This window comes from Rattus norvegicus, chromosome 18 (genome assembly GCF_021556685.1).
Source record: "Rattus norvegicus strain SHRSP/BbbUtx chromosome 18, alternate assembly SHRSP_T2T, whole genome shotgun sequence".
NCBI classification, from domain to species: domain Eukaryota; kingdom Metazoa; phylum Chordata; class Mammalia; order Rodentia; family Muridae; genus Rattus; species Rattus norvegicus.
The window spans coordinates 41,721,048-41,743,225 of record NC_141551.1 but is presented as its reverse complement, the minus strand read 5'-3'; the positions used below and the strand labels follow the sequence as shown (position 1 = coordinate 41,743,225).

Genomic DNA, 22,178 nt, shown 5'->3' with positions numbered 1-22,178 from the left:
ACTCTGTCCCCTTTATCATAAAACTATTCATCTATTCTTTGAAAGCCAAAGGAGATGCAATAAAAATATTAAAGTAACAATATGCAAAATATAAATTATAAAATGTCAAGCTCTATTTTTTTTTTATTTTTCTCTCTTATATTACATTACTGCAGTTTCCTCTCCCTCCACTCTTCCCAGTTCCTCCCCACCAATTCTCCTCTCTCTCAATCAGCTGTTTCCCTTCAGAAAAGAGCAGGCCTCCCAGGGATATCAACCAAATATGGCATATCAAGTCACACTAAAACCAGGCATATCATATCAAGGCTGGGCAAGGCAACCCAGCAGAAGGAAAAGCAAATTCTAAAGTAAATTCTCAGTAAAAGAGAAGAGCATCTGCATGGGTAGAGAATGCTCCTCCCAGGAGTTATATGTTATTAAACAAAACTCTCAGTTGCAAACATAGGCTCTCTCACTATGACTTGCTGATCAGGGAGGCCTCAAACAACACAAGCTATTGCTACTGCTCTTGGTCACCCACCATAACTAGATTGTAAGACTATAATGCTGAAGACTCCACACACTCCTTTGCTTTCAGGTCATTGAGAGATAGATCTCTCACTACCTGGGAAGCTTTCTCCCTCCAAGCTAGCTTTCCAGTGCCACTGGAAGGGAAAAGACATCAATAGTCTTATCCAATGTGGAACCCTAGGTGCTACAGTACTGACCTGGCACACTAGCGGCACGGCCATTAAAAGGCTAACAAACTGCTTTCTGGTTAGATTTGTGGTCTGCTCCATAGGGAAGATTTCATGCCTAATTTCATGACCACAGAGACCATGGGCCTTAGAGGGGAATCTATTGTTGCTGTTTTCTTTTCTTTTTTTTTTTTTTTTTCCGGAGCTGGGGACCGAACCCAGGGCCTTGCGCTTGCTAGGCAAGCGCTCTACCACTGAGCTAAATCCCCAACCCCTGTTGCTGTTTTCTTAATCAATGATGTTAACCCTTCTTCTAAAGAATTATGTTTATAACCATAGCTTTGTGGTGCTCTTAACCTTGGCCAGAGAATCAGTGGGCAGAGGTCAGTATAGTAGAATCATAACTGGGACAAATGCTAAAATAAGAGACTGTGTGCTCATCCATAAATGGAATGTCTATATCAAGTCCTCCATCCAAAGGCTCAGGGAACATCACAAAGGTAAGCTAAAAGCCAGAGAACAGCAAGGAGTGCTGGGAAATGTTGTCTTTTGGACAGGATGTTACTACTGCATTCGTCAATTCAAATCAGCTGTGGTTACCTGCACAAGGCCTACAGAAGAACAAGCCAGCAAAGTTGTAGCATGGATGAGGAAGGGGGTCATAAGGCCCTATCCCTAGGTAATTGTTGGCTGGTACAGGAGAAAGAGTCGTTTTTCTAAAAGGATGCGGCCATTAGGTAGGTAGGTTGCCCATATGGATGGCCCCATACACACACAGGTGGAATTAACTGGACTCGGCGGGTTTTTTTCTTTCCTTTAATTAAAGAGCATGAAGTTGGAAGGAGGCCATGTTAGACTAAGAGGGAGGAAAGAGGGTAGCTAAGATCAAAATGCATTTTATGTATGTATATAATTCTCAACAAATAAATGAAAATATCCTAAGTAAAAACAGGTATTCAACAATGAAATAAACAATTGACTGTTATAGTTAATACAACAAATCTTGTAATGGCTTAAAGGGAATTATTTTAGTGTTTAGAGATATTACTATCTTAGAAAAAAGAAACCTGGACCATCTATTTTTAAATGCAGGCAAAACCTGTATAAAGACAATAAAAGTTCATCATATATCACAATGGCTATATATTTCAAAAAAATCTGTATGTCAATGGTGAAATGAAAAGAGGAAGCTGTGCTTGACAAAAGAAAAATCACATTGAGCACACTGTGAACATTCAAAACAAACAAGAGTTAAACTTATACTTAAAAACTCCCCAATACATAAACTCTCTCTTAAGAAGAGAGATCAATGCACAAGCTACTTTGGGAGGACTTATAATTGGCCTTCTAGACATTTCCATTACCTTACTTTTTAAAGGTATTTTAGAAAAAAATACAAAAACACAATTTAAGAACAGTGCCTCAAAAAAAAGTTTCAGAAACAAAGTTATTATTGGTAAAAACATTTGACACAATGGTTTTTACTTTTAATATGGTTCAAATATATTAAGGGATTCTAGATAAAAATTAATGAATAAAATTAAAAATAATGCTCATTTTCTGTGGTTATGATCACATAGCATTAGGACAATGTTGGAAAGCCCTGCTGACAGACAGAGGCAAGAATAAGATAAGAGGCAAGAACACAAAGCCAGATAAGCAGCAGTAATGTCGTCTCCAAGAGATTAAGACAGTGCTTTTGAAAGGTGAGGAGACAGAACTGAAAACTTGCAATAAAGTGCTGGAAAAGATGATTCTGATGGTTTCTCAGTACTCTCGACAACTTCCCAGATCTAAATAATAAAGACGTAAAGAGAGCTGCTTTCCCACTATGTCTTTCAACTGCTTCTCAATTTATCTTTGAGAAGGACACCAAGCACACACAATAGGAAAATGCAGTCTCCTTATCAAATGGTAGAGGAAACTGGCTATGCATAAGAACACAAACTGGGCTCTTACATCATATGCAAAAATTAATTTTCAATCATTTAAATACCTAAATACCAGGTATAATGAATGTTCAGGGGGAAAACTTCTGCAATGCTCTGGCAGTAGTTCTTAGAATACAAAAGCAAAAGCAAAGGTCACAGAGAAAAAGCAACTGTGATTGTGCTAAACTCAAAGCCCTTGAGCAGCAAGGTGCAAAACAGAAAAACATCATATTATCTGATAAGTGTTCAAAAAAATAAAAGGATTCAAAAAAGGGTTGACAAAATAGCAATCCAGTTTTTAAAGTGGGTAGAGCAGGCTGGAGACGTGACTCAGCACTTGAGAGCACTTGCTGCTTTTCCAGAGGAACTGAGTTAGGTTTCCAATCCTTCCATATCAATCTGCTCAAAGCACCTACGACTCTAGCTCCACGACACCTGACTCCCTCTTCTGGCCCCCTCAGGCTTTGACACTGAAGTGCACAGGCCCATAAACACACACATGTGCACAAACACACACTCATTAACACTCATGTGTACACACATGCATACAAAGTTTAAAAATAAAAATAAATCTTAACAAAAATTAAAAATGGATAAAGTTTTTTTTAAACAGAACCTACCAACAGGCATGGCAAAGGTGCTTAGTGTCACACACCAGGAATATACCAAACAAAGCTGGAGAGGAGTGTCACCTCAACATGTTAGTAAGCTGCTGTCTTAGTGAGGGATTCGTTGCTGTGAAGAGACACCAGGCCATGACCAAGGCAACTCTTACAAAGGACAACATTTAACTGGAGCTGGCTGACAGTTCCAGAGGTTTAGTCTGTGATCATGGTAGAAAGCATGGCAGCCTGCAGGCAGACATGGTGCTGGAGAAACCAAGAGGTTCTACATCTTGACAGCCAAGAGGAAACTAAGACTGCCTTCTGTAGGCAGCCAGGAGGAAACTAGGATTCTGTACTGGGTAGAGCTTAAGCACAGGAAACCTCAAAGCCCACCCCTAGTAACACATCTCCTCCAACAAGGCTACCCCTACTCCAACAAGGCCACGCCCACTCCAACAAGGCCCCATCTCCTCAAAGTGCCACTTGCAACAGGCCAAGCATTCAAACACGAGACTATGAGGGTCAAACCTATTCAAACTACCACAGCTGTTATCAAGAAGACACCTACGGGGGCAGGAGAGACAACTCAGTATTTAGGAGGACTAGCTGCTCTTCTACAGGACCCCAGTTGAATTCTCACCACCCACAACCATCTGTAACTCCAGTCAAAGGGGATCTGACACCCTTTTCTGGATCCCTGTGAGTACCAGGCACACAATTCCCCTCACACTGACACTACAAATGTAAATTGGTTCATCCATTACTGAAAACAGCAGGGGTGTTCCTCAAAACAGTGAAAACTGCCATTGATGGATTCTGGGAGCTGCAATCATTGTTATCAGCTGTGTAGCCACCAACCTACAGAGGAAAGATCCAAACCCATGGTCACACAGATAGCTCTGGTAAAACCCAGTAGGTCACAAAACAAAATGAATAGGTACGTACGTACATAAGGACGAGCTCTGTGGGAAGACAGGAGTATCTGAGGGCAGGGGGAAACAAGGGAAGATGTAACACAGAGTGGTCACTATGCATTATGTATACATACGAAACGGTCAAAGACAAATTTAGTTAAGGAAAAGTGACTTGAAAATAGAACTACCAAATGAAACATGGATCCAGGCTAAGTAAATAACCAAAAGAGATGAAATTGAAACCTGCATGCTCATGTTCACTGCAGCCCTGTTCACAATGCCAAGACGCACTAACAATCTAAGTGTCTGCCAGTGGGACAACAGAGAATCACAGGGAAATATTATTTAATCGTTAAAAGGTAACTTGGGGAATGAAGAGAAGGCTCAGTAGTTCAGTACTCCAGACTCGCATGAAGGCTCAACTGTAACTCATGTTCCAGGAGATCCAATGCCCTCCTCTGACCTCTGCTGACACCAGTCATACACATGGTACATACACATACACTGGCAAAACACAATCTACTCTTTCCAGTTTCTTCCAGGCTTCCCAACTTCATTCTCTCAGTGTCCATTTTACCACATTACATCCATGTCCTGGACGTCATCAATTTGTGACCTTCCTCCCTCAGACTCCCAAGCTGCTGGGATAACACATCACAACACCCAGCCCTCAAGTTTCTTTTTCCCAATTTCCAATTTCCTACGACAACTGGTTATTTAATTCTTAAACAGCATCTGAACTTATCACTACCTGGGGGAGAAAAGAATACTCTTCTGAAGGCAGCTGCTGGGGTCACTGAGAACTACCTCCCAGCTAGAGCCTCCTACAGGTGAGCAGCACAGACAGCACTGGAAGCTGTGGAAGCAGACACTGTAACACGGAAGGAAATCAAAAGCTAAACTGGAATAGTAAAAGAAGAGTCTCCAAATGCAGCGTTTAAAAGAAGAAAGAATTTCAGGCAAACAAAATGGAAGACTGAAATATGTACAGGAGGGAGGTAAACAAAGAAACGGAAAGGATGAAAACCCAGGCAGAAACTCAAGAGGACAGAAGGACAACCAGACACAGAGGGGAACTCAGACGGAAACAACAGGGAACATCTGTAGACACTGGGGGTAATATTTAGTGAGAGTCAGTGTTTTCCCCCCCAAACTGGGAACATGTCAACCAAGAAGCCAAGAAAATAAAGCAGAGGGGGACTGCAGAGATGGCTGAGTCAGTAAAGGGACTGCTAAGCAAGCACGAAGACCTGAGTTCAGATCCTCGGCATGGAAACACTGACTACATCTATAACGTCAAGAGCAGCATGACAGAAACCAGCTGACACAAGAGGTTCACTGGCCATCCCAGTCTACTTGAATCAGTGAGTTCCAGGTCCTACAAAGAGACTCCATTCCAAAACATAAGGTGTGTGTCAGGGTTAGGGGTGAGATTGAGGGAAACACCCAACACGACCTAACATTCACACACACATGCACACATGCAAGTTACATAGATTAAAAACAAAAGAAGTGTGGGAGCTGTGCAGATTGTGGGAAAAAGTCTCTATTCACAAATACTTTAAATATCTATGCAAAAACAATTACAAGAAATGTATTTGAAAATAATTGAAAGAAATCTGTTTTTAAAAAGCTCTAATCCCTAATTAGTGAAGTCATGTCATGGAGGGCCTACTCACTCTCAGGAGGCCTTGGGTTCAATCTCTGTTATCACAAAAACTATTTCTAAGGAATTAATTAGACTATTTCTAGTATCTAACAGTAAACAACTGAACCAATGTTTTAAAAATAGCATATTTATAACAGTTTTAGAAACAGAAAAAAATACTTAGCTATAAAACAACAAAATATGCACAGGCTCTGTGATAAAAATAAAGAACACTGCCAAAGAAATCAAAGAAGAGATTAATAAATGGAGAAATTTATACCATACTACTAAGAATTTATTCCTCTACCAATTCATCATTAAATCAAATACAATCTTAATCGATATGCCAGCAGGATTGTTTGTAGATAATGAAAGTGAATTCTTCAAATGTATATGTAAATATAAGAAACTAAAATACCCAAAGAAAATATGAAAGTGAGAACAAAGCCATCAAGCTCTGATTGTGTATGTGTCCATGTGTGTGTGTGTGTGTGTGTGTGTGTGTGTGTGTGTGTAGGGGCCTGCAGAGGCCAGCAGAGGGATGCCATCCCAGGAAGCTGCAGATAGCGGCTTCTGTGAGCCCCCTGGCATGGTGCTGAAAGTAGAACCTGGGCCCTTTGAAACAGCAGCAAGCACTCTTTACTGCAAACAATCTCTCCAGCTCCACTCACACCAATTGGGAGGCGGTGGAGTGCAGATCACTCTGTATATAGCTCTGGCAATCCTGGAACTCACTATGTAGGTCAGGCTAGCCTCAAATTCACAGTGATCTGACTGCCTCTGCCTACTGAGTCTTGTGATTAACGGCTTGAAACACACCTGGCCTTCTTATTACAAAGCTCCAGCTTAAGGCGGAAGAATTCTAGAATAGACAAATAGATCAAAAGAATCACAGAATTCACCAAAAGACTTAGACAATACATGAAATGACGTTTGACAGAGGGTGTGGGCAATGTGGAGACGAGAAGATAAATGTCCATAGTGACAACACTGGCACTGAGGGGCACCAAGAACAGAAAACACGGCCGTCAGCCTGCACCTTGCACCTTACCGAGATGTTGTTCAACATGGGTCTCAGACTTACATGCAAGCGTCAACACTGTATAATACACTGATGAGGAACAAAAGACTTAGGCACACTTGGGCACAAAACTAAGCATGGACCAAGAACAGACCAAATGATATTTGGAGCACCAACATAATAACTAAAGCGTGAGCTGTGTGGGACGTGCCATTACAGAAAAAAGAAAGACAGCTACAGACCGGCAGAGACACTGTCCAATCACACAGCACACAGAGCATCACACATCACACTGAACATCACACTGAGAATTAGAACTTCAGTTAGAATTCAATTCCAACCTAAGGGGACGCAAGGGAAGGCAAGCAAGTACCTCTTATACACTAAGACTGAAAAAAAAATGCGTTTCTGTAGGATCATGCCTGGAATACAGTGAAAGCTGCATCTCTGTCTTCTCTAGTGTGGAGTACAGTTAAGCAAAATATCCAGACACCTTACCACAGAATACATATGCACAAGTACATAAAAAGACATCAAAACTGTGGACTAGGTGAAAGTAAGCTAAAAACACAAGACAGCACCACAAACCTAATGCACCACAAAGGGCTGCAAAGTCTGTGACTGCTGACCCAGCGCACCTCTGCCAATGCTGAGCAATGCCGATCTTGCAGAGAAGTTCCTGGGAGGCAGAGGAGCAGCTCCCAGCCCATCTCAGATGTGTCATAAACAGGTGGACAAACCTTTAGCCAAATACCAGCAAGTCAAACCAGCTGCATATTAAAAGGATGATGCAGAAGATTTACCCTGGGAACACAAAGCTGTTTGCACATCAGAAGATCAAAGTAATACGGAGAATGTATAGGGAAAGGCAGTCTGCCCACCTATCTGCTCTGTGAGGGCCGGTTAGCAGAGCGCCTTGTGACGCTGAGTTTACTGTTCTGCCGGTGCTTGTTTTACGGGAGCTGACACATGGTAAAGTCAGCACCCATGGTGTAAGGGGCTCTGCTAGGCATGAATGTATCCACAAAAACAAGCAAGAATATGACTCGGTAAGTGTTAACAGTAAGTCTCACTTGGGAACAGAGATCACTAGAGGGCGTAAGGATACTGACTCATTCCTACTCTTAAATGACAAAGGCATATTTTAAACTGTCAAAATTAAATCATGTTGTGGTAACAAATATGCTAATATGAAGAAAAGATTGAACAGGGATATTCGATTTGACTTTTTACCTTACTTTACCTCTTAACAAAAATATTATCATTTTTAAGACGGGTGCTATAATTTTTTGAGAAATATGTTTGGGACAGCATGTCCTGTACCTTGAGAGGGCCCAGGATCCTCTGCCTGAACTTCTCAACTGTTTCGTGACCCATAGTCGACCAGGCATTGGCAAATGCTTCTGCTTTGTCCTGTGTAAGATGAATGGTCTCCAGTTGCTGCTGCAGGACCGCTGGCTTCACGTTGTGATACACTGCCTGCCAAAGACAGGGAAGTACACACATCCTCAGGTTCACATACAGACTTGGCTGTAAGTAGTGCATATGTATTTAAAGCAAATTAAGTACTCTGTGTGTGTGTGTGTGTGTCTGTCTGTCTGTCTGTGCGACTGCTTGTGAATAAGAGTATATTCTGGGCTGTGAAAGCCAGAGGCATTGAGTTCCTGATGCTGGCATTACAGTGCTTTTAAGCAGCCTGAAGCAGATGCTGGAAGCTGAATTTCAGTTCTCTGCAAGAGCAGTAAGTGCTCTTAACTTCTGAGCCATCTGTATCTCCAGTCTCAGCATTAAAACTATTTAAATCAAAAAGACTTCGCGGAACTCTCACAGGCATTTTCAACAGTTCTATTAATATACAAAACCAACAGCTAAAGTTCAGTCAGTAGGCCTAACTTCTTCAGGCTAAATGTTTTATTTTGCCTGTGGTTTAAATAACACCAAAATTACTTAGTAAAGTTTTATTCCATTTATTTCATTTAATCACTTTAAAGTTTACAATGGTCACAGCAAATAAACTTTTCCTAAAGAATCCTTAAAGCTACCTTTATCTACCAACTAAAGTTACACTTAATAAAGAAATTAAATAATTTTAACAATATCTGTTCTGTTCCCTACACGAATTGAGAACAACTTTCCCACGAACCCCTGGGCTGTTCTGTTAAACTACCGTTTTTTTCTACTGATGCTTCACCAAGCTTAAGCACCAGCCATCGCTTCATGATATCCCACATTAAGGTGTGAATATGAAGTGTCTTCCACGGGTTCATGAGCCTGAGCACTTAGTCCAAGCGGGCGGCACTCTCTTTGGAAGACTGGAACCTTTTAACATGGGACCTAACTAGAGAAGGGCATTATGGGTTACAGCCTGGCCCTAATTAGGCCTGAGCTCTCTGCTTCCTAACTGTTGATGCAAATCACCAGTGGCTGCATGTTCCCATCACCCCAGTCACAAGTCGCTCCCACCTCCATGCTTCCCAAAATGGATTGTACCCCTAAAATCCCATGAACCAAAATAAACCTTTCCTACTCTGGGTCATGTATTTGGTCATAATAACAACAAATAAGAGAGAAAACTGGTATATGGAGTGTGCCTATTACTGGGATAAGCCTGACCCTGCTTATAGGCCTTTGTAGTTCGCATATGAGTGGAATATAAGTGAAAGAATTTGGAGCCACAGGCTAGAAAAGATCCCGAATACTCTAGGAAGAACATGAGGCTGATTCTGATAGAGATGCTGACAGGGAAGGTAATGCTCAAGAGGTTTCAGGGAGAAATAAGGATGATCAGAAGCGGAGCTAGAAGTCATTCCTGTGACATTCTGACATATCGTGTGACTACATTCTACATGCGTCCTGAAGTTTTGAGTGAGGCTAAATTAAAAAAATAGTGGACTCCGGGCTGAATAGAGAGCTCAGCAGTTTAAGAGCACTGGCTGCTCTTCCAGAGGTCCTAGATTCAGTTCCCAGTCCCTACATAGCAGCTCACAACTGTCTGTAACTCTAGCTCCATATCCTTTTCTGGACTTTGAGGGCACCAGACACACACAAGGTACACAGACACATGCAGACACAAAAGATAATGGACTAATATGTTTGGTTGAGGAAATGTGAAGGCAGTACATACTCTATGGCATGGTTACTGCTCACTGCCTTTAACCAGGTATTGGAAGGTAAAAGGAAAAGAAATAAAAAAGGACAAGAAAAAAGCTGGAACACAGAATTAAAGGCAGGGCAGGCACAGTGGATGCAGACACAGAGGTACTGATCGCTAAGGAAAATAATGAGATGAAGGAAAACCTGGCACTTTACACTTCACACTGGGACAACGGGAATGAAGCACTGGGAAGAAGATACTACCCACTGAAGGCTCTAGGGCATAACACTGAAAGCCATTCATCTGAAAGGAGAGAGAAAAACAGAGTGCCTAAACAGAGACCGCTCCAGGGCTAACAGCTGGAAAACGGTTGCCTGGGTTACTGTCCCCACACAAAAGATGCTGCAGCTGTCATAAATGGATGCTAAGCTACATCTCAACCTTTCGGCAGGAACTGAGAGCTGCATCTACACAGTGCTGGGTCTGCAGCTATGCAGAATGCAGGACTTATAACATTATGGAGACTTCCAGGTTCTAGAAAACTAATGATGTCAGACAATGTGTAGCAGTGAGACACCAGAGTGCCTGACTGGGCTGTTCATGATGTTGCAAAGATGAACCCAAAGGTGCAATAGAGACAGGAGCATCTGAATACCAGAAATATGTGGCACCCATGGGAAAAAGCTGCAGGCACCAAATGAAGCCAGGCCAAGACAGATGCCCATTGTGCCACAGGGCTGTGTAATGCCCCTTGGAATCCACATCAGGCCATGTTAGCTACAGATGCTAGACAAAAAACTGCAGAGCTCGGTGTTTCCCTGATGTGTGCTGGTCTTTCCATGGAATGCTACCTTTTAAAATGGAATACTTACTCTGTACATTAAAAACATGTAACTTGATGTTTGTTTGTTTGTTTGTTTGTTTGTTTGTTTGTTTTACCAGGGCTCGTAGCTAAAAGACTGTTCTGTGTTTCAGAACGGATTTGGTCTTGGGATCTCTGAAGAGTGTTTATGAGGATGTCTGAATTTAAACTAAATTCTTATTTCATTATGAGATGCAAAGAGAGTATGGAGGCAAAGGGTGGAATGTTACCGTTTCAGAGTGAAGTGTTCCCCTTTAGGCTAGTATGTTTAAAGGCTTAGTCCCAGGCTGGTGGCTGTTTGGAGATGCTGTGGAACCTTTAGGAAGTGGGTCCTAACTGGGTCACTGGAAAGCAGGCACATTTGTGAGAGCCCAGCTCCAACCACAGGGCAAGTTCTGCACTTCTTGATGTGCAGAAATAGGAATGGTATGGCTTACATTCCTACATCACGGACAGGAACTGCTCCCATGTCTTCTCATCCCTCCTCCCTGGAATCAAACTGTAACCAAAATAAATCCTTCCTAAAGCTGTTTCTTCAGGAAATCTCTCGTGGTAACAAATTCCATCCACAATCTCCATAAGGTGGCAGCAGCTGCCTGACAGCTTGTCCTAATAGTACCTGTTCTCTACAACGTCCATGAAACTGCAGTACTACTGAACCTTTTATTTCAGGAGTATCCTATTTAATAAGCTGATAGGAATTTACTAAAAATCTATTTTAAGCTCAGCTCTTTTAAGCTAAGCTTATAAAAGAAGTGCGAAAAAATAAGATCCTGGCCCACAATACATTCAAAGTCTAGTGATGGAAACAAACTGATGTGTGTGGAATAATGAAAGACTAGCAATGTGCCCTACCGTAATGATCAAAAACCACACAAATAAGGGATGGCTACAGGACTAAGCGAAGTGGGCTGCAGTGATAGGACTTACAGGCCTAAAAATCATGGAATGAATCTTGAGAAGAAACGGTATAGGAAGGAAATTCAAAAGTAAAAAAAAAAAAAAAGACATTATTTCTTTTCTGAATCATCCTAACCAAGTGCATGCCACCCAATCACCTGTTCAACTTCACAAATGGAAAATGCTCACTTTTATGGGTATACCAAGAAACAATGACTTAAAGCCAGATGAAGGCTCATTTCATAGGGAAGCTTTAACTACTACTGTATCATGTTTATTTTTGCAGAATGAAGTACTATGGGAAGAAGCCAGGCGTTCTAAAATGTTTTAGTAATTGAAACTCTTGATTAAAATATCCATCTTATGTAGCTATATAAATATATAGAAAGCCACAAATATTAAAGTAATAAAAGTATGCAGTAAGCAGGAAATTTGAAGCAATAAAAATACCTGTTCCAAAACAAATGATATTGTCTCCAGAACCAGGTGAAGTTCTTGTTTCTCTAGAGAGAACGCAGCCTGAAGTTTTTCTTCCTCTTCTTCACTGAAACTGCTCTCGGCCTACAAACACAGCATTCAGTCATCATAGAGCACACACTCAGAAGACTCAGTCCCTCATACAGGAGAAGAAGAGGCTGCCCTGAAAGGAAACTTGTGTGCTTATACTCTACATTACAACATGCATTCTAGACAACTGTAAGAAATAAAGCAAACCCTTTGTGGTGACCTGACTGATCGATGGGACTCTGGGCTGAGGAGCGGGAGGTTTTTGTTTTAAGTTTAGACACCCATACTATATATTTCTTACATCTGGTTTTCTTAATTTCTCATTTCATCTCATAATGAGCAGTCACTTCTTGAAACTGCCTACTCACCCTATCACAGTGACATTCCCCACCTGACCCTCACTAGTCTGTCTTGCTATTTCTTACAGGCCTGGTCAAGACCCTAGACAGGTGGCTCTACAGAGTGAAGCCCACAGCAGTTACATCCACAGATTTCATATGGGGGCCTAAAATTTCCCCCATGGGGTCAATCACAGAGGATTCTTCATTAGATGAATTGTAACCACTATTTTTGAAGATCAGAGGCCACAAACATGTTTCTAAGTTCTCAGCGACAAAAGTTTGTGCAACTTCCCTCAGCTTTTCCCAATGCAGACTGTTGACCTGTAAGATGAGGCATGCCACAGACTGTTCCTATTACTGTGATTCCTCCTGACTCATCATCTACGTCACAAATTTACCGTAGGCAGGAACTTGGAGGTCCTATGTTGTTTTGCATTAACTCCCAAAGTGACTACATACCAAGTGTATACTGAACAAGTCGGGAAGGGAACTCCACGATGAGAATGGCATGGGTCTCAGAGTTTAGGGTTTGGTCGTCTCCTGACTGTGAAATAAGTGCTGGCAATGCAGCGCTAAAGTGAGCTGAGAACCAAGCAAATGTTCTGAAGGCACAGAGAAGAGAATCTCACAAAGCTTGAGAGTGGGACCACTACATTCTTACGACACAGTGATATTCTCTCAGTGAAGCAGAGAACAAAAGCTTTGGAAGCGAGGACAAGAATGCATGCACAACACAGAGCTGAAAAAGGCCTAGCACAGCGTAGAAACGAACACCATCCACTGAGGCTGCAAGTGGAAAGGAAGGAGAATGTAGGCCACTGCCATAGTCTAATGCATCTCGCACAGTGTTAAGGATTCTAAGTTTTCTCCATGTGATAAGGGACACTCACTGATGTCTCTAGATGCTGTTAAAATATGATTGACTTTTAAAAAGAGAAAAACATTTGGAAACGTTACTGTAATGGTATTATTAGGAATCAATCAGGGGCTGGAAGGTTGGCTTGGTGACTAAGAGTGCTTGCTGCTCTTGCAAAAGACATGTTCTGTTCCCAGCAACTCATAAGGCAGTTTACAACCATCTCTAACTCCAGCTCCAGGGGATTCAATGCACTCTTCTGGCCGCTATGGGAACCAAGAAAACATGTGGTACCCATGCAACAAAACACTCATTTTTTTTAAAAAATAGAAATACATAAATGTTAAAAAAAGATCAAAACCAAAAAGATGATGAGAGACAGATACTAAAGCCAGGAAGCAAGAAGGATCTGAAATAAAACAATGTGGAAAATTTGAATCTGAGAGACAATTCGGGGGAATAGACAATGAGTTTGGGGCTGTCTCCTTGCTAATAAAGGGAAGGTAAGAGTCTTGGCTAGAACTAAATGTTTGTGCCTAGAAACATGCAGAACACTTAGCATGTGTCCCATAAAGATGGTCAGTGCAGTTTTACAAACCAATAAAGAATGTTAAGTTAAACTGGTCACCAAATAATGAATTAGTTACCAAGCATCTACATAGCCAAACCAACTATATGCTTGAAATAAAAGGAGAAAAATCAGATATTAAATACTATGTGAGAAGAAATCTTGACTGCATTTTTTTAAGATTTATCATTTATATATGTATGCACGTGTGCCTGGTTATGTTTACATGCACCGTATGCGTACAAGAACCCAAGAAAGCCAGAAGAAAGAATCAGACCCCTGGATCTGGAGTGACAGGTGGTTATGAGCCACTAGCTGGGTGCTTGGAACCAAACACAGGTCTTCTGTAACAGTAGTATGTGCTATTTCTTGGCAGGGAAGAATGGGGGTTCAAGACAGGGTTTCTCTGTGTAGCCCTGGCTATACTGGACCAGGTAGGCCTCAAACTCTGAGACCCACCTGCCTCTGCCTCCCAAGTGCTGAGGTTGAAGGCATGCACCAGAACTGCCTGGCTTCTGTAGGTGTTCTTCACCACCTCTGCAGCCTGAACTACCAGGAAGAATGAAACCAGCATTTCCCCAAAGCATGTTCCACAGAACATGCCAAAGGAAAACAATTCCCAAGTCAAACCCTTCAATGTATGACCTGAACATTAGCATGCAGAGCGTTCTACAAAGCTCCATTTATTTTAGTTATGTACAGAATACAAAGTCTCCCAAGCTTCTGACCAAAGAATATCACCAAACTTCTACAGATCTAGAGTTCCCAAGAACCCATTAGAGAACAATATTTCTCACAATTCTTCATATACTAGCATAATGTTTCACAGAATCAAGAAGTCACAAGCCACGGGAACACAGAAATGCAAACCTTCAGGTGGAGCTTTTGAAGAATCCGGCTGAGAAGTCGTGGGAATCTTCCTGTGTCTATTGCATTTATCAGCGGCACTGCTTTCTTCATGCTAAACAGAGTTTCAAAGTGAGTTTTACGTGTATTTGCCATCGTCGTCTGTACATTTTTATTTCAACTACCCTGGTAGCTATGCCCTTTCAGTGAGATAAAGTGGCGTGAAGGACAGTTGGTCAATCAGTGAGCATCTCCCAAGGAGGCTCTACCCAAAGCACTCCTGTTAAGGAGTACATCTGATAAGTTTTCTTTTCCCAAGCAAAGTACTTGTGGCATCTACCCAGTCAGGAACAGCAGTGGTTTAGCAGTGAAAACGCAAGCTACGACCTAATCCAAAATACAACTTTGCAAAACAGCAAATGAGGCCACTACACCAAAACCATAAAGGACAATGGGGCAAGTATCCGTGAGGGGAGGGGAAAGATAATACATACTTATTTGAAATTCAGTTATTTGAAGAAAACCTGTGTCGCTTGGGATAACCAATTTCAAAGTGTTTGGTGAGCATAACTGTGCATATACCGAGTATACCTTCGTGGTGTGCATCCCCCAGGACATGGGCTTGAAGATAAGAAGTGGGTATCAGATCCAGGGAAAAAAGGAAAAACGTTACAATACCAACTGTCTTCTTCCAATGCAGGAGTGTTGTGTTCAACTTTCAATATTTGCCTACATGCACGAATGTTTCTTCTGCCCCCACAGAATGAGTCGGGTTTTTTCATGGAATAATTTTGTTCTAATGGGGGAAATCTCAGCAAGGTGTGGTAGGACAACCAATAGAGCCAACTTGTTGGGAGGGTAAGGGTTCTTGGGTCCACGAGTTTGAGGCTAGGCTAGGCAACACAGTAAGAACTGCTCCACTCCCTGCTCCCCACCCCCGCAAAAAAAAAAAAAAAAAAAAAAAAAAAAAAAAAAAAACCACAAAACTTTAAAACTGGGCTTTATATCACCCTAACCTAACACGCCCAAAATAAATAAATAAAAACTACATAAATGGCAACACTATCAACGGCGTTTAAAACCTGCGTCACTTGGAATAACCATTTTGAAATTGTGTGGTAGGCATAACTGCATATACTGAATACGCCAAAACTGGATAAGTAAGTCACTAATGCCTAAACTATCGGACCTCGGTTTCAAAGGGCTATTAACACGTTTTATTTATAAATTACCCTTGTTAATCACTCCGTAGTACCAGCGTGAGCCTTTCTCACTATCATCAGGTCTGAAATAACTAAAAGCAGGAAGTCTTTTCCCAAGAGAGTGGACAGAATTTAGGTGGCGTCTATCAACTTCCACCTGTGCTACAAAGTCACTATCTCAGCTACAGAAGAGAAGCAGCCAGCACTGCAAGCTCCAAGAGGAAGGAATCACTCCAGACTGGAAGCACTCCTCCCCACGCCACGCCCACTCCTTTCTCCACGCCCACCCAAGCCTTCCTTCACGCCCGCCCACGCCCTCCTCTGAGCCCCAACAAGACCCTCCGCAGCTCCGCTCCGGCTCGTGAGCCTGGCCAGCCGCACCACAGCAGCAGGCGGTGGCAGCAACCCCGCTCCCTCCCTGACAGGTCACCCCCGCGTGGCTGGGCGCTCAGCCTGACCGCTACCTGGGGCTCTGGGGTAGGATCAGCGCCGCGGACGCCGCCATTCTTGAAGCTCCCTCGCCCGCGCGACTGTCAGCTGTGCAGAATCCAGCCAATCACGGCGCGCCTGACGGAAACCCGGAAGGGCCAAGTCTTGCCGCCCGGCAGGTTTGCGACTTCGGTCTACCATGTGCTTCATTTCAGAAGGCTTGTACGTGGTCCAGAAAGGAAGAGGGGTCATGGTGCTCCTTTCTACCTTCCGACCATTTCAAAATTGGAACTGTACATATTTTTTTATTTCTACATCTGCATCCCTGGCTAGGCCTGTGTGTTTATGTGTGCGTTTTATCTACGTTTATACATGGCTGGGCATGCACGCACATGTAGTGCATAATGCATTTACATTTTTTTTTCAGGTTTACGCAGGGTTTAAACAAAATCCAAGGCGTCTGCGGACGGAGAAATGGGCCAAAGGGCGTACCGTCAGAAGAGATTATGCTGCCAACTCTTGTGCCACTGACCCACCCCCATCTCCACCCCCTGTGTCTGCACCCCAAGAGTTTTCTGCAGAGCAGAGTTCTGCCCTTGAACATAGTGGTCTAATTCCTTCCACAGTGGGTTCATTGAGAGCCTACTGCTTACTTAGCATTGAACCAGTCACTGGAGCTTCGAACAGACAAAATACCAAAAACCCTGCACTTTACGTTATTATCATCAATTAATATGTACACGTATTCGTCGTGGAGATGCTCTTTGGGGTCCAGCATAGCATAGAAGGAAGCAAACTCACCGAGAACTGTATAGTTGTTTCTCACAAGAGAGAAAGGAGAACATGCTTTATTACAAACACCTTCTTCTGCCTTAAGAAAAAAACAGTGGAGTGTGTTAAGACCTGGAAGCGACAGTGGGTAGGGCTGGAAGATTTGAAAGCTTCCTAAGTCGGCAGAGTTGAGGTTGTCCCCAGAGCAAAGGTTGAGGAGTAGAAGTATTTGACTGGGGTCAAAGAGAGGCTGGAAGTAATGCTAGAAACTACTTCTATGAGAGGCTTTGGCTCTGTGCACTATCTGTAAATAAATGGGTAGCCATTAAATGTTAGGAGGGTTGTTTATTTTTAAGATTATGGTGAGAAAGATGGTGTCCTGTAAGAGTGAAAGGCATAGAAAAATGAAGACAGCCCATGGATTAGAGTTACATTTCAATAGTAGACTGTTCAAGAGCTGGCAAAAGATCAAATTTAATTTTCCTTCCTAATTATGTTTTACTTAAATTATTATTTAAATTCATTGGCATTCCTGGAGCAACCGAACAACACTGTAACTGAGAGAAGCCAGATTGCAAATTAAAAGTGAATAATCCCCACATGGATAATTGAGTCAATTATACAGTATGTTGAACACATACAAATACATTTAGTTCCACAACACTCTACACACTCCCCCAATTTATGCATATCTGAAAAAGATGTGTGTGAATCTACCTAATTACGGGTGTACGATCCAAACACAGATTGCCTTACCTGGCACAACTTTAGAGGGGTCCAATTTCTCCTCAGCCTTTAAAGCATTCGCTAATGTCTTGATTCATTGCTGAGGCAAAGTCACTAATCAACTAAAACTGTTTCAAATCCCTTGTGAATGTCAGCCCTTCCTTGACTGTCTTGAAAAACACAGCTGGAGCTTTATTTAGTGAAGGAGGCTCAAATCTGGATTCTGTGTAACCTCACACACCTTCCTGCGCCTGATCTGAAATCTGGAGATGACGATGTCTGCTTCCCTAGACTGTGATGAGGACTAAGGTATGTGGTCTGTACCTTTGAGAGACTCTCTCCCAAGAGTAGTACAAAGCACAGACCTCCAGAGAGAGTCCTTGCCAGTCTCAATGGTCTATCACACCAATTCTTTCTGTAAATGACTGATCACCTACTGATATAAAGTGATGTTGTGCATAATTTCACCCCTAAGCAGTCTTTGCACCATCTGGTGTACGACATAAGTCCATGAGAAGGTCCTTAAAGTTGTCTACTTGGGACCGCTTGCTGCAGTGCAAGGACTGACTGGAGTCGAGATTCCACCCCCACCCTTTACCCCTGCCCTCTAAACTAGTCAGGCCAGCTCAGGATGGATGCAGAGGCCAGGCCCGCTACCACTAATCTATTGCAGATACCCAGCTCTCCTAAGTGCAGCGAAGGTTTTCCAGTTTCCTACTTCAGGTCTACATTTCTACCTTCTGTGTTAGCCACAGTTCTCTGAGAAACAAGCACAGTTACCTACACACTAGTACCTGTACCTTGTTAGAGGTAATTCCAGAAACGTGGGGATGAGAGTGGAGAAGAAGTAAAGATGGGGGAGCAAAATACAAAGCGATATTATCCAACTGTGTGATGGCTAATACTGTCAACTTGACAGACTCTAAACTTACCCCAGAGACAAACCTATGTCCTGCCCTAGTCTTCCTCCATGACCCACTCTGTGCCCCACCCACACTGCCCTCCACTCCCCTCCCATGTCTCTGGAGGAGGATCGAGGTATATTAAGTGGGAATACCCAGCTTTCATGGGCAGCGCCATTCCTCAGGCAGGGTCCTGTACTGCATTAAAAAGGATAATGCAAACTTGGCACCAGCATTCATCACTCCTGTCTGTAGACACAGCGTGACCAAGCTACATGTGCTCCTGCCACTGTGCCTTTTTGGCTATAACTGACTTCCTCTGGAATAAGCCAGAATAAACCCTTTCTTCTTTAAGTTGATTTGATCCGGCATTTTGGTACAGCAGTGAGGAAAGTAACTAATACCAACCAGACCAGAAAACTGGAGCCTCCAAATACTTCTGGCATTCCTGTCTGGTCAGGACAGAACCACAGACAAGAACCAGAACTGCTCACTTTCAGAATCCCTGCCCCTAAAATTCTCCAACAAGTCTCCCCCGCCCTCCCTCTCAGTCTCTCCCTCCCTCCCTTTCTTCCTTCCTTCTTTTTTTTTTCTTGTTTGTTTGTTTTTCCAGACAGTGTTTCTCTATGTAGCCCTGGCTGTCCTGGAACTCACTTTATAGACCAGGATGTCCTTGATCTCATAGAAATTCACCTGCCTCTGCCTTTTGAGTGCTGGAATCAAAGGTGCACAACACAAGCTGCCCAAACAGTTTCTATCTCCTATTGAAAGGAAATGTAGCATCACCTCCATCTTTCCTGGGAACCTACCCTTCGTTCTACGAACCTGGTCCTGCAGTCTCTTCTTTTACAAAGTCTCTTTCTCAGGACTCTTTTGTCTACTGACACTCCCTCCCTCCAATAGGCATGATTTATATTTTTGGTGTCTTGTAAAGTAGGCTAATTTCTTCCAGAAATCTCCCACCCTAAGTGAACTCCAGACACACCAAGGGGCCACTCCAAATACACCCTTCAGCAGCTCAGCCCCAAAAGCAAGTGATTACCTTCAGAAGTTAATCAGCGAGTGCTAGCAGCCCCAGCGGCATTATCAGGAGAGCCTGGGGTTTCTACTACTCACAGGTTCCAGGGAAACAAAGTGAGGAACAGAGAGAGATTGGTGCTGAGCCTGGGGAAATGGAGCAGAAAGCATCTGCATCAGCCCTTGTTTCCAAAAAAGGAAAGGGTCTCAGAAGTTTTTATGAGGCAATAGGTAAAGATTCTAATGTTAGGAGAGTTCTCCTACTCCCACCCCCACCCCCACCCCATGTTTCTTGAAGGATTTGTAGGCAGAGGCTAGCTCTGTCTTTTTCTTTAAGAACCTCTTTCAGGCCCAACTTTCTGTGTCCCTGTACAACTAGAGTTTTAAAAAGGTTACTCATTGTCAGAATCCGGATGTGCAGGGCCGGACATGCCTGAGGGAGAGCCAGAGATAGGACTTGCCGGACCAGCTACCAGCCCCAAGGACACTGACCATCCGTAGCCACCCCCTCCCCTTCCTTCACCCCCCTGAGTGAGATGAGCCACCCTGCCTGCGCTGCTCAGCTGCTAGATAGCACGTACTCCTTGCTGATGTAATTTCGCGCCGAAAGTAACTGTGCACCATTTGAAATGACCAATCATGTGTAACCGAGCTAATGCCCCTAACCTCCCCTATATAAACCCCCGAGTTTGGAAGCTCGGGGTCGATTCCTCTGTCTCCTGTGTGAGATATGTGTCGACCCGGGATCCCGCTAATAGGGATCTCGTTAATAAAAGCTACCTCTTGCTGTTACATCAAGAATGGCTACTTGTGATTCCTGGGGGCACCTCACCCCGCGATCGGAGGGAGAGACGCGGCTCCCCGTTTAGGGGTACACTCTTTCATCCCCATTAACACTCCAAGTTTGCAAGTGAAAAATTGATGGGAAAATGAAGGAGAAAGGATCACAAATGTGCTTCCCTGAGCAGAGTACCAAAGGGAGGAGTCTGGAAGGATTGGGCTGAGTGAGGGAGGTGGGTTGGTAGGGCTTTGGAAAGACTCCTCCTTCCTCCTGAGGCACAGCTATTAGTGGCTACCAAGAAAGAAAAGAACGAAAGAAAATCCATACACACACAGAATGGTTGATGCAAAAGGCAGACTCCAATAACTTCATACATATACATACATGCATTCATACATGCATGCATGCATGCATGCAGACCTATAGACAGACATATACATATACATGTCACATACTGAATGGATGGAACAATGTTCCAACAAGCAGGCTCCAAGCATTTCACACATACACACACATATATACATATATACATATATATACACATGCTTGGTGGGTAGGTGGAACAAAGTTTCAACAATTTTTTCCTTCCATAGCTTATTTACCCCCCCCCCAGCAAAATCTTTCAAGCAGTATAAAATTACAATGTGATTACATTCTATTTTTCTTCTAGTGGAAAGACTATGAAATGACAGTATGTTCCCCAACACCTTCATAAGAAATACCATTACATAGTACAGGTAAAGAAAACAAATTCTTCTCAAGAACCCACATATATTCATAACTAAGCAACTTGTTATAGATTAACAAAGTGTGAGCAAACAAGGCAGTTTTCTCAGCCAGTTTCTTGTACTAGGATGAAGCACTTTGTGGTTACATAGAATTAATTATTATTTATCTTTTAAAGTAATCTTATAGGAATCACAAATCTAAACTTTCATCAGTCATATCAATTTTAAATCCTCAGTATGCATATCTACTCATCAGCAATTCTTATTAAATCATATCAGGAAGCTGAGGGCAAGAATGGGTATAAGAAATCACTCCTCACCAGTGCAGCCTCAGTGAGAGTCTCGTCAGCCATCGCTGCCATTGTTCTTGTTCCCTGACCATAAAGATCCCTAGCTTAACTAAGACGAGTGTGCCTTTCTGAACTTCAGATTGTTCCCTACAATTTTCTACGTCAGAGCCAGTAGCAGAAACATCTTAACCTAGTATAGCTAACAATTTTATTTTTCCAAATGTTTTCTAAGGGCGGTGGTCATTGCTGACAATCTACATTTCTAAGTCCTTTCCTAGGGTTGTGATTGAATCATAAATCTGCTCCAGCAGCAGTGCCTGAACAGGACCAAGCATTATTACTGTGAGTTCCAGACATACTGCCGGGTGAGACGACTGGAAGCCCCCTGAGAGTTTTCGCACAATTCTTAGATTACGAGGCCGTGAGGGCAGCAAGCAGAGCAGAACTCCGTGACAGCATGAAGTCCTCAGAACACGTGGTCCTCACGGCCATGCCTGTCTGGAGCAAACCCACTATGGCTGTGCTAACCGGTGGGCCATATTCCATGAGCTTTAAAGCTGTT

The 22,178-nt window shown here is 42.9% G+C and overlaps 1 protein-coding gene and 1 long non-coding RNA gene across 8 annotated transcripts in view; one reads left to right on the top strand and one right to left on the bottom strand.

Moving 5' to 3' along the window:
• The window catches only part of Commd10 (COMM domain containing 10), a 137,004-nt gene extending 120,489 nt beyond the window's left edge, over positions 1–16,515 (bottom strand). For 2 of the 6 annotated variants that reach the window (NM_001004276.2, NM_001428843.1), the window contains exons 1-4: positions 16,437–16,515; positions 14,795–14,885; positions 12,103–12,213; positions 8,120–8,275 (exon numbers count right to left, since the gene is read on the bottom strand). In NM_001004276.2, coding sequence (NP_001004276.1) covers positions 8,120–8,275; positions 12,103–12,213; positions 14,795–14,885; positions 16,437–16,477 — 399 coding nt within the window. In that variant the 5' untranslated portion in view covers positions 16,478–16,515. The remainder of the gene's footprint in view (positions 1–8,119; positions 8,276–12,102; positions 12,214–14,794; positions 14,886–16,436) is intronic. The other 4 variants (XM_087593095.1, XM_087593096.1, NM_001428844.1 and 1 more) reach the window with 2 other exon arrangements.
• LOC147999776 (uncharacterized) lies at positions 16,276–17,771 on the top strand. Of its 2 annotated transcripts, none has more exons than XR_015642945.1 (2): positions 16,276–16,580; positions 16,829–17,771. It is a non-coding gene; the product is annotated as an uncharacterized LOC147999776 (long non-coding RNA). The 2 variants fall into 2 exon arrangements; XR_015642946.1 differs by having other exon boundaries at positions 16,276–16,623.
• Positions 17,772–22,178: the final 4,407 nt, after the last annotated feature.